Source organism: Parasteatoda tepidariorum, chromosome 6 (assembly GCF_043381705.1).
Source record: "Parasteatoda tepidariorum isolate YZ-2023 chromosome 6, CAS_Ptep_4.0, whole genome shotgun sequence".
Lineage (NCBI taxonomy): Eukaryota > Metazoa > Arthropoda > Arachnida > Araneae > Theridiidae > Parasteatoda > Parasteatoda tepidariorum.
In genome coordinates this window covers 90,462,438-90,480,874 of record NC_092209.1, presented here as the reverse complement: position 1 = coordinate 90,480,874, position 18,437 = coordinate 90,462,438, and the positions used below count along the sequence as shown (strand labels likewise).

Genomic DNA, 18,437 nt, shown 5'->3' with positions numbered 1-18,437 from the left:
TGGTCAAATCTGCAGCAGCACTGGAAATTTTTTATCCCAGAATGCTTCATATTACATGTTTGGCTCATGCTGTTCACAGACTGGCTGAGACTGTTCGAGAAGTATTCTCCTCTGTGAATGATTTAATTTCTAGTATCAAGAAAGTTTTTCTCAAGGCACCTGTGCGCATAAAATTGTATAAAGAAATGTATCCTGATTTGCCCTTACCTCCACAGCCTGTGATAACTAGGTGGGGTACATGGATTGAAGCTGCACGTTTTTACGCTAATAATTTTGATGCAATAAAGTCAGTTGTAGATGCAATTGACAGTTCCTGTGCTTCTTCAGTTTATGTCACAAAAGAATTACTACAGGATATCTCTTTGCAGAAGGACTTGGCCATAATTGACACTCACTTTTCTTTCTTAAGTGGAGCAATAACGAAGCTCGAAACACGAGGTCTTCCCCTGGCTGAGGCCATATCCGAAATTGAAAAAATTCAACAGTGCATCAATGCTCTTCCAGACTCAGTTGGGAAGAAAGTAAAAGAAAAATGGTGTTTCGTTCAAAACAAAAATTCGGGTTTTGCAGCAGTGAAGAAGATAAATGATTTTCTTAATGGAAACGGAACTGAACTTCCAGAGAAAGTAAAACCAATGAGTACGAAATTGTACAAGTTTTGTCCAATAACATCGGTTGACGTGGAGAGGTCATTTTCTGCTTTCAAAATGATCTTTGATGACCGACGACATCAATTCACCCTTGAAAATTTGGAAAAACACTTAGTTGTGTATTGCAACAAAAATTATTCAGTTTAATAAAATCTTTCCGGAAAATGCGATGATTTTTCTTCTCTCATTTATCATACTTCAGTTTTAGGCTTTTTCTTCAGAAATGTGTAGATTCAAGTAAGAAATATTTTGATTTTCTTCCTTTTAACAAAAAAATGTTTTAGCTGTGTTTGTTGGAAAAAGTAAGTAGTAGTATTTAAATAAGTTGAACTTTTAATTTCTTTTTAAAATGCATATTTCTAGTCTTAAGAGCATATATTCAAGTTTTTTAGTGCATATTTGCATGCATATTTTTTCCGTTTTTTAGTGCATATAATCCGCTGTCTACTTATAAGTTTAACATTTAAAAAAAAAAATTTAATAATATTTTTTTAAGAGCAGAATCATTAATTTTTAATTCTAATGGCAAGTGGGTTTTGTTTAAAACTGAGGTTTAACTAAAAAAATAAAATGTTATGAAGTCGAATTTTTTTTTTTTCTGGATGTTGCAGCCAGATTTGTTGATGTAACATAGTTTTTTTTTTTTTTTTAAATAGCCGTTGTTGAAAAGCGGACTCAATTTTGGGTTTTCTACTGCTAACGTTAAACTACGTAGTCTTGTCATTTTGAATCCAATCCAGAAGACAAGAGAAGTCCTGGATCAAATATTGGGAGAAATTTGTCTTCCTGGAGGACTTCTTGATGGGACTAACCCGCAATTGCGTTACATGGACAGGAAAACCACGAGAACCTTTTTTGTCTCCCAAATTAACCGCTTCCCTGATTATATCCCGAGTTAACTCGGGTACGTATATATTGCAAGTATTTATCATCCCGAGAAAACACGGGCTTGGCAGAATGTGTCAATTATTTTATCACGTTTTTACTCGGCCTGAAACAAAAAAACATAATCTGCTGTGATTGAAAGTTTTGCTGCTGGATTGTGGAACGGCACTCGAGTTTTGTGTGATTGCATATACGATGGTTGCTGAATTTACATAGCAATAAGAGTAAAAAACAAAATGGCGTCACTGACGTTTGAGAAGTATGATTTTGTGTTGTCCTTTGTTTTAAGAACTATCAAACAAAGACTAATTAACTTATTTCCTTTGCCCGACATAACTCATGATAGTAAATTGATTTTAAATTAAATGTTTCTTACACATGAAAAAAAAACTCAAATTTCAAAAACTTGTACACTATGTTTTGTTTTAGTTCCTTGTATTTATTAATAAAAAATAAAAAAAAATATGTTAATTTTTTGCTTTTTTTTCTTCAAAATAATTGCTAAGAGAAGTGGTTAACATTTTCTGCCTTTTTTTTTTATGATAGCTACTTTTACATATTTATTTCACTGATTCATTTACCAAAAGAAATGCGCCATATTTTGCACGCTTGAACTTTACCCACTTATGAAAAAGTTAACTCTACCCCCACCTGCCCTTACTTGTTGCTGTTCAGCACATACTCGTAATCCTCTTTCTAATGCTGTCAACTCTAAATGTTAAATAGTTTCATTGATATAGGAAATAATTCAAAAACAATATTTTTTTTAAAATTTTATGAATAAAATACACAACAGTAATACAGTTTTAATGATAAGGAATACCTCCTTTTTTAAACCTAAATAATAAAATATTCATTCACATCTACACTAAAGACTAGTAAACATGAAGATCGTTGACAATTTATGAATACAATTTGAAATGGATAATTATCGTTGTAACAATTCATCAAACAGAATTTTTTTTTCTTTACAAAATTTATGATTTGAAACAAAAATGTATCCAAATTTATGAAAATTTTTTTTTTTAATTATAGACTTTGTAAATATCACATCAAAATATTTCTCAAGGTCATAAAAAGTTATATCACACTACAAATATGCACATTTTTGTCTTTAAAAATTTTTTAATCTAACATGCACCTGGACAGTAAAAAGGAAATTTTAGATATCAACTACATATTTGCGATAAAAATATAATCACGGCTAAATTTAATTGAAAGAAAATCTGGCAGTGTCTAAAAAAGATTCGTTTGAAAAAAAGGCTAAATTTGTTATAAAGCAAAATGTAAAGTTAAATATTTTCATACGTAAGTGTATTATAAAGAATTTAATGTTATAAGTATATATTTTGTGAATTTTGCTAAGGAAAAAATCTTAATACTCTACTATGTAATATCTATACTTAGTCAAAATTTTATTAAATTTAACTAAAAAAATGATGTTTTGAATTTATATTACTACTTTATCTATAATTATATAAAAAATAAAAATCGTTATTTTTAACATGTATGTAAATGAAACAATTAGTAATTAGCAATCATAAATTACACAAGTTGAAGCGTAAATATTAGAGAAGAATTTTAGGAAAGTTTTATCCTCGATTTGAAAATTAATCGTAACAAAATAAAAAATAATACACAGAATTATTTCGCATAGCTGATATCTTTAAATTTTCAAAACAATTTGATTTCATGATTAGCATTTTCAGCTATAGTTGAAAATACAATAGAGAACAACAACAACAAAAATAATTAAGATAAATGGAGAATAAAAAATTTTAAAACAAGGAGGGGAGAAAATATTCATCAACTTAAACTAACTAATAATATAAAATATTTTTAAGTAGTTTTGACAATAGTTATGGTAATATCAATCTGTTCAGTCAAAGAAGTATCAATAAGAGATATGAATAGTTTCAGCTCTTATGTAAAAAAATATATACATAATACTCATAAAAACAATACTAAAATAAATAAAATACGTTTGATTTTGTACTTCTGTGTATACAATAAACAGAATTGATATGAGGACAATTTCTGTTTCTTTTTCATGGAAAACTAAAAAAAAAAAAAATTTACCAATAGAGAAGAAAATATTTTTGGATCTATATTTAAAAGAATTGTTTTTTTCTACTAGGAAAAATAAATATTTTTAAAGGCATAGTATAGGAAGACTATTTAAATTTAAAAACAAACAGCGCTTTTTTTTTTGTTAAGTTTGAATGTGAATTTTAAGAATACTGATTTTGTATGAAATTAGAAACAACGTTTATGTAACTAACAGCACTGCTTTTAATAAAATTGGAACTATTTTAATATTCAACAGCATAAATTTTGCAACACAAAAGAATACACATAGGAAAAGATGGGTAGCTTCCATAGACATAGTGGCCCTTAAAGCCTTTTAACTTGGCCCCTGAAATGCTAAAAATATAAATAAAAATTTCAAGATTTTTTTTACATCCATGTTTTGTAACAGAAAGTTACTGATGTAATTTACAGCCTTTCTCGAAGTATCAGAATGTGTCCATTTTCTTTTTATGGAATGGATTCAGTGTCTGCTGCGAAATATAATTACTCATGAGTTAGTTCAGATAAACTAAAAGATAAGAAACTTTTGACAAAATCATTATTTCAAAATTCTAGAAACAGTCATCACATTTATCTGATACTATATTAGTAAGAAACTTTATTTTTCGAAAAATAGTGAAAGTTGACTTCTAGGATAAATGTAAATTTAAACTACATTTTTTTGTTGTTGTATGCCTATGAATTTCTCATAACTTGCATCTACTGCATGTTTATTAACAATACTGTGCTATTCACTAAGATATAAAATAACTGAGATTTTACTAGAGACATTTTTTAGTCTATCAGTTATGTTTTGATAAATCATGCAGGTCAAAAAGAGAAATTCAAAATTGAAAATAATATAAGCACTTACATTTAGCGAAGTAAAAAATATTTATATTTTTTATTCTAAAGAATATTTTTTAAATCCATTATTTATAATTACTTAAACTATTTTTCAGCTGTCGATGAACAGTAGACCCAATTTTTTGGGTTTACGACTGCTAATGTTCAACTCGGTAGACTTGTAATTTTGAACCTAATCCAGGGGACAAGGAAACTCTTAGATCATGTATTGGGAAAAATTTGCCTTCGTCGAGGACTTTTTAATGAAACTGACCCGCATTTGCCTTACATGGAGAGGAAAACCTCTCATGGTTAGCCTGACAGCAAGGGAACTTTAACCCATGATCCATGTGGTCTCGTATCGACCAGTCATCGCTGGGATTTGAACCCGGTTCACCTCATTGGAAGGCGAATGCTCCATCCCCTTAGCCATCTCTGCTCTTCTTAAACTGTTAACACTCAACATATTGCAGTACTGGAACTATCTGTTGAAGAATTAAAGAAGTGTTTTTGCCACCAGCGGGTATTTTATCAACAAAATTTTATTTTTTAAAAATTTCTTTGACAAATATAGAAAATTTTGAGAAAAAAACTGTCAACAGCAATTGGATAAAGCTGATTCTTTGAATTTCTATCAGGATGTTGCACTTAATTACTGCTAAAAAAAAGAAAAACTTCAATAATCACTTGATAAACGAGACCTACTTTTTTTGTTTCAAACTGCTCAAACCTTAATAAAAAAATTTTGAATAAAACAAAGAGATTAATTATATTCTTTTTCTATTATAGGCTACAATTATATATTATTTTGCAACAGACATTTGGAACTTACATGCTACTTTCATAATAGATAAGATTTTGTAACAGATACAGAAAATACCAATCATCTCTACTTCAGACCAACCTGTAATAACATGAATAATGGGTAATAAAATATAAGTGCCAAGAGTGCAACATTTTAAGCAAAGTCAGTACTTATTAATTTTGTAATTATGCAAATGGATTTTTAAACACTTAGAATACACAACAGATTCATCATCACAAGTATAAAAACAATCCAGAGGAAAGTTGATTTCTTTCCCCACAATAATATCAACATTCAGATCTAAGGAAATTCATATTTTTAAAAACGTTTTATGTTAACAAGATTTCAAACTAGTGGTACAAAATATTCTAGTTAAAAAACTAAGAAATAAGATGTTTAATAAATCTGTTCTATCATAAACTTATGCTTAGCATTAAAACTTGTTTTTTTCTACAATAACACTGTCACTGTAGGAATTATGTACATTTTATTTTGAACATTGTAGCCATTATGTTTGATATAGGTTACAAAAATATTCGTTCTAATGTATCTACTGTAATATGAAGATGGATCATTTTTGACACTTTTATGATAGCTCATTTATGTGTGTATAAAAAAACATTTTTAACATGTAAAATAATTATTTAAATAAATTATGAACTTACTGAGAGCCCTAACAATCACCCACAATTTGAAAAATCAAAGAAAAATAGAAGGGGATAAAAAAAAGTATGATAATGACATGAAAAGTATAATTGAAAAATTCGTCACTAAGTTCAACAAAAGATGGAACTGCTGACTAAAAAAATATAAACCAATGTTTTCTGCTGCAAGTTAGGCTTTTCAAACTGACATTATTAAGGGAGTGTTCATTCAGGCGTGATTGCGAGCCCAACTCAAAAATCCTGAAAATTTCTTGAGTAAAATCATTAATGATGCATTTCAAAAAATTAATGTCTTTATAAATTTAAATCATTGATACTTTCAAAACATGAAATCTAAACAAATTATATACAGCATAATTTAAATGAATAATTATGCATTAGTTTACTTTTATCTCTAAATCACATTTATATCAGAAAAAATAATTACAAATGAAAAAGATGCCAAGTATAAATTCCAGTTCTAATGTTTTTAAATAAAATATACAAGAATTTTTATGCATAAATGTGATTGATGATTTCAGGAAACTTCCAGATCGCGGTTAGTGAAAAACCCAGACTTTTTCCGGAGCATAATCATCTATGGTTAATTTTGCCCTCACCATGTTGTTGCAAATGGTGGTCATATAGAAAATATTGTTTTAAAGTTTTTTGTTAGTTAGCAGTGCCATCTGTTGATAAACCATCTATCTAACTTCAGAACTAGGTGAGAATAAATTTTCTAGTTTCCTAAATTGAATGCAGCAAATTTTTTCATTCATTGATTTTTCAAACTTTAGGTTATTTTTCAGTTACTCTGTTAAACCTGCATTAACCCCTTTGTTCACAAAATGTACTCATTTCAGCACAAGTTTTATAGCATAAAAATATAATTTAGCAGTTTTCTTATTTTGTTTACTGCACAGTTTACTGCTACTGAGGGAAATAAATATTTCTCACAATACTATACAAAAAGTGAAAATTAAATTATGCTATTTTCTTTTAGTTTAATGAACTTGTTCTTAAAGTACAAACTATTTCTAGACATCAAATTTATGAAGTTTCTTTCTTTTTTTTTAAGTATTGCGAGAAAATCACTATAAAGTTTAAAGAGAACCTTCTAAACTATATTTAACTTTTTTTTACCACTTAAACTAACTTCAGTTTCATTAAAAATTAATATATAAATACTAGTAAAAAAATTAAAATTTAGAATATTAACTATGAAAATAAAGTAAAGAAAGTACTGTTCTGAAAAATATAAGTGCTTTCTAAATTATATTTAAAAATCTATGAATAAAAAATTATTAAGTTATATTTAATAAATTATTATTTAAAAAATAAGTTATATTTAAAAAAGTTTAGTTATATTTAAAAAATGATTAGTAATATTAATTCACATTACTATTAATTTCCTTGCACAATTAAAATCTAAGTTACATAATTCTCAATAAATCAAGTTTAAAAATACTACTGAAATATAGCATTAATTTCTTCAGTTAAAAAAAATATATGATTTTTAGGAAAAGAAAAAAATATTTAAGAGCATCTAGGAAAAAGAAAAAACTTAGTCTTAGGAAATACAAAAAATTTCGTCAAAAATAATTATCAATTCAACGTACAAAAGTATCAGTACAATGTTAACAAAAATTAAAAAATTTACTCAATTTTCTGACAATGAGGAAAAAAAACCTGTGATATTTTGATATGTGCAAATATATACATAACTGAAAATATAATGATTAAAAATAAATAACTACTTACCACCCACAGATGATTAAATAACACTTATATACACATTTTGTTACTCAAAACAATAATACTTTAAAAAATTTTATACTGGAAACTATCAAATTTTAATCACAAAAAATTTCTATCGATAGTATGTAGGAATGAAAAATGTGTGTAATAAATATAACTTTCTAAGATATACAGACAAAAAGTTTTTTTTTTTAATAAAATAATCACATGAGATTCAATATTTCACATTTAACAACAATCTAATTATTAATAATCAAAGTATCTAAACATTTAGATTTCTTTTAAACATGAAGATATGATAATAATCTGAAGATATGTATTTAAGGAAAATGCAGAAAAATGCTTTACAAAAAGATTATTTAACATAGACCAATCAAAACCAAGGTTTCATGATACAAACATTGATTAAATTATTTAATGCAAATATCAATTAAAACCAAGTTATATATCATAAATATAAAATGAAACCAAATTATTTATGTTATCATCAATGTGTGAAATCTGGCATTCCATAAGACACCTGGTCATTATATATAATGATTATTAAGAAACTGGCAAAGAATGAAACACATTGCATAGACATTCTATAGAATGACTAATGAATAACTTACAGGCATATTATTCAGTGACTAGGCAATGTAAATATTACTTCTTATACTTTGCCTAAGGAGCATTTATCATTCTACTGAGCGCCTCGGCATTCTATACAATGACTAGACAAAGTATATAATTATATTCATAATTTACACTTTTCATAAAAACAATGCCAGGCATTTTTTACAATGACAAGGCTTTTTATAGAATTACAGCATTTCATGCATTGATGGTAACATAAACTAAAACCAAATTGGGTGGTGAGATTAATTCACAAGTCATCTGAACCAAATGATCATGCGCCTTTTTCACCAAATATTATAAATAACTTAAAATCTAACAACATGTAGTGACGTCCGACATTTCCCCAAATATAATATCAACAATCTAAAACAAACTAATGTGAGGATAAATATCTATCACACGGCTATTTAATAGCTATTAACATTAAAGATAATTGGTTGTTAACATTCAATTTTCACTCTTTCAGTAGCAACGTCGGTCGAGTACCGAAATTCTCGAGTTTGGACAACACGGTGCGGCATTTCTTTGGCTGAGAATTACCATCCAAGTTTTGGCAACATTGATTACTGTCGGTGCTGTGTGCTGCACTAATAATAGCTATCGAAGCACTGTCGACGACCGACAGGGCTATTCCGAGTTGGGCAGCATAGTATGTGACCATAATGATCATAGGAGCATAAGGTATGGATGAGCAAAACATGTTGTATCCCAGAACAAAATCTGAAATGGCAAATAATATACCACCTCCACAGGAACATAATTTGGTCCAGGTCCATAAATCTTCAAACAACTGAACCCTTGCAACAGCTCTCCATACCATGAACATGAGGAAGGATACATAGACTGGAACTAAAACAATAAATGGACCTACAGAAGAGAAAACAAATATATAAATAAATATTACACTTAACAGCATAGTTAAATAAATATAATTAATTAATACAATCAATAAGAAGCATTTACAAAAGTATTGGTATTACTCTAATACTTTATGATATCTAATTGAGAGATAGAAGATGCAAGTAGATAGCACTACAATGATATCTACTTACAACTTTAACTATTAATTATTACTTATTTTAAGAAGATTATCTGCAATTTTAAAGTTTGGCAAAATGGGCACACAAGAAATAAAAAAAGAAATTCACAGGAAAACAGCCACTCCAACTTGAAGAGTATAACTCAGTAGTCACTCTCAGGGGAATTACTAAATTTTTTATTTAAAATTTTTGTAAAGTACAAAAACCACTTGGTGCCCTGGTGATGGTTGAGGGCACAAACAGGTATGAAAATATCCCCTTCATTTTTAATTCATATATATTGCACCATATTATAGTACTATAAATAATATTTAGTTATACTATAATAAATATTTAAAATAACTAACATAACATGCAATTAATAAAAGCTATTAATTTTCAATGTTTTGTATTTTTAGTGTGATTTTTCAGAAGTCCTTCCAACAGAAAAGTGTACTTTTTTCTTTTTTATCACATGGCTATTAACATACACACTTCATAGCTCAGGCAGTAAAATAAAAAAGTATATAGTAGTACTAAGGGAGTTATAAAATCACAAAATTTTCACAAATCCTGTGGAGATAGGAGTCATCGACAATGTCAACATTCATCTATGAAAAGGTACCCCAACATAGAATCCATTTAACATGTCTTATATACTAGTGAATTGGAATTGTATTTTCTGTAGCGGTAGATACCGTACAACAAGGATGAAGAGATGAATCCACTACCCAGATAGATTATTTATGGGTGGTGAGAAAAAACTTAAAATGAAATGAGCTCACCGTATAGTCCATCCATGAGTAAATATGTTCCCAATGCACCAGCTACAGCACAGACAGTCCCAGCATACGGATTAAGCGGTTTCATTCCAAAAGCAGAAATATAAAGTATATGAGCGACTGCAAAAGACAGCATTCCCCACGTAAAGCAGCAATCCCAGATCAATAAAATATCCCCCATACAGGAGAACAAGAGGCCTAATAATATCCGACGAGCATAGGCGTGCTTTTCACCGAGACTCATTCCATGATACAATACAAATCCGCAGAGGCAGAGAAGCGGCAAAGACTTTATCAGACAGGTGAACCAGCCAGGAGATGGTGTTACCAGGACGAAATAGATGGCAACTGTTTTAAAGAAAGGTACCAATTTGGGTCCAACACATTTCAGCTATAAAAAAATAATTTTATTTAATTACAACCACAGAAGTTAAAGATAAAAAAAATTTTGTAACAACAAACAGCAGAAGGGCTTAAAATATGAGACCTTTGCATTATGCATGTTTATAGCTCATTCTTTAATCTTATGTATTAAACATGGCAATGTACATTTTGTCAATATTAATGCTTTAAAATAATTTCAAATATACTAACAACACACAGAAATATGTACTTAAATATTATTTTCAGAAAAAAAAAACTAAAATTGATTTAGAGCATTAGATTTTTAACAACTACCAACTACCGGTTTGTTTTGTAAAGTTAATACAGTTTATGGAGGATTACATAGCATCTTCTATTACACAGCTGAAAAACTGTAAAAGCATAGCTGTAAAATCCAGTAAATTTTACAAAATAATATAATGGTAATTGCCACATAATTTCATGGTAATTGCTGCATAATGTACTAAATATTTTACACATAAGGAATTTTTATAGTAATTGAAATAGAAAAACTGCAATATTTTCCAGTTATGATTGACGTTAAATGAACTTGAAATGTTATGTATTATGTTTAATCACAATTTTTAGTAATGGACATTTAATTCATCATAGATAGCTAAAATATTTTTTAATTAATTTAAAAAGGGGGTTCTGAATGAATATAAACTGAACATTTTCGAACAAAGAAAAAAGTTTTAAACTGATTTTTATAAATGAGGCTCGCATCATTATGCATTGATAATACTTATTTAAATATTCAAGAAAGCAATAATCTGTCCAAAAATTCTATTTCAATAGAGACTCAATTTTAGGGCATTTTCTAGAATGTACAAATACCAGGAGAATTTTTATCAAACCAATAAATTAGGAGAAACTGTCGGCAGCTATGTTGAAGTAATTTTATAGTTGGTTGGTATTGCACATTTAAGCTTGTATTAAGGATAATTGTTATGCATCCTTTAATATGCATAAATTACGTTTCTGAAAAAAACTTAACTGGTGATCGAATAACTTTTTGCAATGCCATTCAGCAATAACTCTAAAAAAATATTAAAAACAGATTTAAATTTCAAGAAATCTGATTTTCATTTAATTTAGTAAACTGATTTTCTGATCTGAAATCTGATTTTCATTTAATTAATTAATCCTTGGATGAAATGTGTCATCCCACAATCATAATAGCTTGGCCAGATTCAATGTGCCACTGTAATAGTTTGCTTTCCACTGTAATAGTGGACTTTCCATTAGAATAAGATACTAGTCTCAGCTACTGATCCATTTTTTTTAAAATTAGAGCTAGATCTCAGCAATTACTCTTTTAAGATATTAGAATTAACTAAAACTTTCAAGATTCATAAGTCAATTATTTAAATCTTATTAATGACTTCGCACAGATTTAAAGAAATCAACATCAATTGGATAAATGGATAAGTTTTCTATGCACTAATCAATTCATTAACATATACAAACTAAGAATTAAAAGAAATATAACAATCATTAGAATACAATAATTGTAATAAATCAATATTTATTGCAAATGGATACTTGCATTCATTAATTATTAGAATCCATTGATCTATGAAGTAAACAATCATGTGGTAAATAAGACAAGGTTCCATAAGACAAGATACATCTATCAATTTATTAACATTAGTTTATTAAGTCGAGCATAACTTTTGTGTGTGTGTTTTTATTCAGTTGAACAAATAATTATTTAGCTTTGAATTTTTCCTTTTTATAATATATAAATTTTATAAAATGAAATCCTATTTGATTAAGTGATTTAACTATCATTCATACTAATGATCAATATAGTGAAAGAATGACAAGCCTCCAGAAAAAAATTTAATTGTGTTGAAGAATTTTGAAGNCGGTTTTTACCAGTTTTTGCCGGTTTTTACCAGTTTTTGCCGGTTCTTACCAGGTTTTTGCCACTGTCCTGGCAAAAACCCCTTTTTGCCGGCAAAAACTCCAACCCTGATGTTAGCTAGATAAATATATGCATACACTAGCACTGGTAATATCAAACTCCCCATCTATTACAGAATCGCCATCTTTTCGTTTAAAAAAATATTTTTCCTAGTGGTAACATTATAATTAATTAAAATAATTTTGTCCGCCACTATATAAATATAATTTACACAGATATATAAAAGGTCATACAGACAAATGGTTATGCGCTTAAGTTCTGATAAAAGTTTTCTAAAAAATTTTTGATTAAAATAATTTTGCAGTAGTTCCTTACCACTAGAAAATTTATTTCACAAACACCTAAAATATTGGAAGGTATGTAAAACTTATTAAAATTTTTTAAATGTTATGAAGTTTTTCAACTCATTAGATTATTGATATTGAAATAAATTTCCAAACTAAACAAAAGTGATTTTGGGTTTCATGATCTCAATAAGTTAATCATATAAGTACGGTAAAAAAAATTTCTAAAGTAAATATTTTCATTAGCATAAATCAGAATGTTTAAAAATTTTCATTTTAATGAACATAGCAAAAACTTAGTTTTACCGCACTTTCCTTAATAATAATAACAATTGTTATCTATAGACAGAAAATATTAAGATACATATTCAGCTCATATTTAAAGATGCATAAATATACATTAATAAAAAAAAACAGACGTAGCTCAAGTGAAACTACTCGTTCACTTTTTAAGTGATCAAAGAAATTATACTATGTCTGATACATTTTTAGACATAGCTCAGTAGATTTTTGGATATCTATGATGGTTGGGATTTTTCTGACGAGACAGGGTTGGCAGGTTTTTGACATGTGGCAGTTTTTGACAGTTTAAACCATGGTTTAAACCGTCACGTCAAAAACCTCACTGTCAAAAATGTCGAAAATGTCAAAAACCTATATTCATATGTGAAATTTAATTAATACATAAAATTTATATATTTTTTATAAAGGATAGTGTTTCTAAATATGTTCTAGAAAAAATAAATTTAAAATTTTGAAGAAACACTTATATTTTGAATAGTAACCAAAATCTTGTACTTTTGAAAGCTCACATCTTTTGTAATATTATGTATTCATTTTCATGTGTTATTGAAAATCTGCAGTGATATTATTAAGAAATTTATTTATAACCAAATTTAGTGTATAGTATAGATTATACTAAAAATTAGACATTTTTAAAGATAAACATTAGCAGTTTTGTACATTAGACATCTTTTAAAGAAAAATCTTTTTAATATTCTTTTAAATCTTCTTAATAATCTTTTTAACATAAGACAATACAAATTTAAGTGCTTTCTGTTAAATACACAGAGTAGTTAGTGTCGATTTACAGTATATTCAGCCTATTCATTTACTATGCTGAAAATTTAGTTTATCCAAATACTTGTGAATTTCATTTTGCTGAATACGATATAGTTTTGTTGAATATCTAAATATTCAGCTGTTGAATAATTACTTCTTGCTTTCAAGATATGCATTATTTGTATTCTTAATACAAGTGGAGAAAAAAAAATTAAGAGATAAAAATTGTTTTAAAATGATAAGTGTAATAATTATAAATAAATATAATAAACAATATGAATTATATTTATCATTATTCATAAATATAACTACTTTTAAATTCAAATTAACATACTGGATAATAAAGATATTCGGTATAACATTAAAAAAAATTTTTTATACACTTGTATCTTATATCAAGTTTGTATTTATACAACATAACTTGTAAGTTCCTTATAAATATTAGTTATATGTTCCTTATATGTCAAAAATGCATAGTAATAAACTTTTAATTTTCTTAAGTATCAAAAAGAAAAAAAAAATTTTTTTAAATATAAATATTTAAACAATTTTTGTGCAAAATTTTTCTGCACATGCATTTGAATATAAATTTCTGAGATTTTAAATCTGTTATTTTACCTTAATTTTAATTAAAAAATATTTTAAAACCTGCTGATTACCTATAGTATAATTAAATTTCAATATAATGCATGGCAACTGTTGGTAGTTTTGAAGTTTATATATTTTCTTGGCAAACTTCAGTTTTTGACATTTTTGACGGGTTTTTGACGGTTTAAACCAGTATTATACCCTTGTCATGTCAAAAACCACTTTTTGACGTCAAAAACCCAACCCTGTGACGAGATAAAAAAAATGTCCTCTAGGTAACTGGAATTAAATTTTAACAAAATTTAATATAGTGCAAGAAACAAATTAATAAAAAAATAAGCTAAGAGATTAATTTTATCTGAACTTAAACTCATGTTTCTGTTATTCAATATAAAACTTAAAGAATATTACTCAATAAAATATAATTTTCATCTATTTTTTTTCTTTTTTTTTGTTAAATTCTTGAGGAAAAGAAACATCCATATCTATTGCTCTAAAACAGTTAAAATAAATTTTCACACATGTATTAGAATATTTATACACTTGGAAAAAAAATTATAGCACTAGTACACTGCTGCAAAAGCCAGTTCAACTTTTCATCTGCTTAAAAAAAAAACATTACACCATATAAATTATGATACAAAAATTTGATTTTAACTTAAAAAAGATTGTGTGAGATGAGTATCCTTTTCATTTTACTCACAGAAAAACACCACTGATTTGATTGCTTAACCGTAATTTTTATTTCTTAAAAAGAAACACAACACAAAACCTAGCAGAATAGCATCTTTCAAAAAGAAAAAAAGTGTTAGTTCTATATTTTACAAACCATTTAAATACAATTTAGAAAAAAAAAATCATTAAACAAATTCAATATTTAAATCTTAAATTCTATAATTCAAAACATTATAACGAGCAATGGATTCGTTCAAAAAAAAAGTTGAGACAACTTCAAATTGGCAAATTACTAATTCTGTGTTTCACCATTTTTCCTAACATTAATTTGTTTTGAATACTAACATTAAATAGTATGATTAAAATCAATTTTAGATAATTATTAAATTTCAACATACTGAAATTAGTTCTTGATATATTAATAATGAAATACCGCATTCACAAACAATATCTTTTAATAGTTTCATAAGCAAACAGTTCAATTCCTCTTACACATATTTTGTGTAACATAGCTTATAAAAAATAAGTTTAAAAAATCCTTTCTTTAGGAGAAACCAACGAATTATTACTTTTAATATTTTTTTAAAAAAATAAATATCATTATTTAATAATAACAAATATCAATATCAAAAAATATCAATATCATTAAAATAAATACAATTAAACTGCGAAATATGGAATAAAATGTTGCTTTTTAGTTATCGCATTAAATAGAATAAAATAAAAACTTTGTTTACAAAATACTAAGAAGAAAAAACAAACCACTATTTTGGGACTGGTCCAATACGCAGAAAACTCTTCGATATTATCGGCTAACATCGTCAAATAATAAAACGAACAAATGCGAAGCAGTAAAAACAATTTAGATATTCATCCTGATTATATCGAATGCAGCATAATTATTTTGGCGATCAGAACTTCATTTGTAGCAAGTAATTATGACACTGTATGACTCTTTGAATGCTTGCAGCTTCGAGTTCGAGTATCGGTATCCGTATGTTTACAAACGAACTGATGAAGGCTAAATACATTTAAAAACAAAAACACAGCTGAGTTATTGTCTGTTTCGGCGGTTGCGGTTAATAGCCTTTAACTGATTTTATTTTTAGCGAATCCATGAAAGCTGTAAGCAAAACGCAAAAGGTTCTAAATTTTTTTCATTGCATTCGAAATTTAGAAATTATGCAAAAAATATTTTTAAATATTTCAAAATACCTGCTTGATAATACCCTGATGAAAGCGTATATTTTTATAATAAAATTGTCCCGCAGTGGACTGATCGTTAAGACACGGTTCCCAGCAGATCACCGAAGTCAAGCATCACTGGCTACGGTCAGTGTGCGGGTGGGTGACCACTTGGATCAGTCTGCGTAGGGACCGAGGGTGTGCGGTATTGGTCCTCGTTAAACTGTGCTACCGTAAAGTGCTCGACTTCGCGCGCAGGTCGTCGGGCTACCGAAGCGGGGGTGCCATCCCCTCCGCAGAGGATCAAGATTGTGATGGCATGTCTTCGGATCATCCTCCAAGATGTTTCCCAGACCGTCTCCAATAGCCCATTGTGCTGCTCTAGTGCGACGTAAATTAACAACAACAACAAAATATAATAAAATTCTGCATGATAAGATCCCGTTGCAAATATTACTCATATTTTCGTAAATTTTGGCAGAGTTGTAAGAAATAATATTAATATGAATAGATGACTCTTATATTTTAAACTTAATTGCAATAGAAACAAAATTAAAAATAAAATAACGAATTAGAAGAGGCAAAAAATTATGGTGCAAATTTAGTTGTTGTAGTTCATTTACGTCGCACTAGAGCTGCGCAATGGGTTATTGGCGACGGTCTGGGAAGCATTCCTCAGGATGATCCGAAGACACGCCATCACAATTTTGATCCTCTGCAGAGAGGATGGACCCAGCTTCGGAAGCCCGACGACCTGAGCGCGAAGTCGAGCACTTTACGGTAGAACAGTTTAACAAGGACCCATACCGAACACCGTCGGTCCCTACGCATGCTGATAATGATATAAAGTGGTCACCCACTCGCTTACGACCACAGCCAGTGACCACAGAGTTATCCTTTAAAACAGTGGTCCCCAACCCCCGGTCCGCGGACCGGTACCGGTCCGTGAATCAAATGGTACCGGTCCGCCCATTTCATTGAAACTGAATTTAAATTTCTAGGTTTATACCCCAAATTAAAAATATCTGTGTTCCATTAAAATTTTATTTATTTAAAAAAAAGATGCCCCCGAAGGTAGTAACGTAATTTTTTTTAATGTTTTGAAAAGTAAAAAAAAAGAAATCTTCTGCAACTATTTTCTCATTCAATTAGTTTTAATAAAAAAAACAATCATCGTAACTGTAAATATCATAAATAAAAAACGAAAGCGCGACGCGACATTTGCATTGGAACTAATAAAGAGCTTCGTCTTCTCTCTCGATTCTGACGCCTCACACAGCGAGAGTGTATAGTAAGGCGAGAAAAGAGAAGTTGGAAAGTCTGCCATTTAGTCGCCCAAAGACCACGTGACCATGATTCCTCGCTGCTGTTTTGTGTGCTTTATGCGGATTTGTTTGTTTTTTGTAAAAAGAAAGTGTCTATCACTCCTCTCTCTGTTCACCGGTACTTTCTCAGGTTTAACAGTGCTTGGTGTACGTGTGTATTGTGTCTGCACAAATTTAGCTCACAAGTTAGCAATCATGAATGCAAAACAAACGCCCTTAGAAAGTTTCCTTGGAAAAAAAGAAAAGGCTCAGTGAAGAGACCGAAGAGCCATCAACATCAAAGAAACGTGCAACTTTTAACAGACAATACCATGAGTCCTACTTGAAGTATGGTTTTGTCGGGACAGTCGATTCACAGAAACCAAAACCGTCTCTAATGACGCAATGAAACCTTCAAAACTGCTTCGCCACTTGAACGCCAAGCACCCTGGATTAAAAGACAAGTCCCTGGAGTATTTTGAAAGAAAAAGACGGGAACACGAAGGACAGAAAAAATTTATGATGGCCACCACATCAATAAAGGAGAGTGCACTAAGAGCATCATATTTGGTGGCTAACCGCATTGCTAAAGCTAAAAAGCCATTCAATATTGGTGAAGAATTAATCTTGCCCGCCACTAAAGACATTTGCCGTGAAATACTAGGAGAAGCTGCTGTGGAAAAGATAGCACATGTGCCTTTGTCGGCTAGCACTGTGACTAGGCGCATTGAGGAAATAGCCGAAGACATTGAAAAGCAATTGTTGGAGAGGATTAATGCATCACCGTGGTACGCACTCCAGGTTGACGAATCTACAGATATTGACAGCAAGGCAGTACTACTTGTTTATGTGCGATATCTATATCAGGAAGATGTGCATGAGGATTTGTTATGTGCACTATCTTTGCCAACCAACACCACAGGAGCAGAACTGTTCAAGTCACTGGAT

The 18,437-nt window shown here is 29.1% G+C and overlaps 2 protein-coding genes across 2 annotated transcripts in view; one reads left to right on the top strand and one right to left on the bottom strand.

Moving 5' to 3' along the window:
• Positions 1–7,555: 7,555 nt before the first annotated feature.
• Positions 7,556–16,044, bottom strand: LOC107452878 (lysoplasmalogenase TMEM86A). The gene is made up of 3 exons (XM_016069500.2): positions 15,763–16,044; positions 10,081–10,468; positions 7,556–9,143 (listed from the first exon to the last, which is right to left on the bottom strand). Exons 1-3 carry the CDS (start codon positions 15,817–15,819, stop codon positions 8,731–8,733), a joined length of 858 nt encoding a protein of 285 aa, XP_015924986.1. The 5' UTR covers positions 15,820–16,044; the 3' UTR covers positions 7,556–8,730.
• A 1,850-nt stretch (positions 16,045–17,894) lies between these two features.
• The window catches only part of LOC139425862 (SCAN domain-containing protein 3-like), a 4,215-nt gene continuing 3,672 nt past the window's right edge, over positions 17,895–18,437 (top strand). Inside the window, exon 1 of the mRNA XM_071181889.1 lies at positions 17,895–18,427. Coding sequence (XP_071037990.1) covers positions 17,895–18,427 — 533 coding nt within the window. The remainder of the gene's footprint in view (positions 18,428–18,437) is intronic.

Excerpts from the sequence above, each read along its gene's own strand:
- LOC107452878 (XM_016069500.2), bottom strand. The coding sequence starts at position 15,819 with ATGTTAGCCGATAATATCGAAGAGTTTTCTGCGTATTGGACCAGTCCC. Across the intron at positions 10,469-15,762 it reads GGACCAGTCCCAAAATAGTG|CTGAAATGTGTTGGACCCAA; the intron begins GTTTGTTTTTTC and ends ATTTTTTTATAG. Across the intron at positions 9,144-10,080 it reads ACTCATGGATGGACTATACG|GTCCATTTATTGTTTTAGTT; the intron begins GTGAGCTCATTT and ends TCTCTTCTGTAG.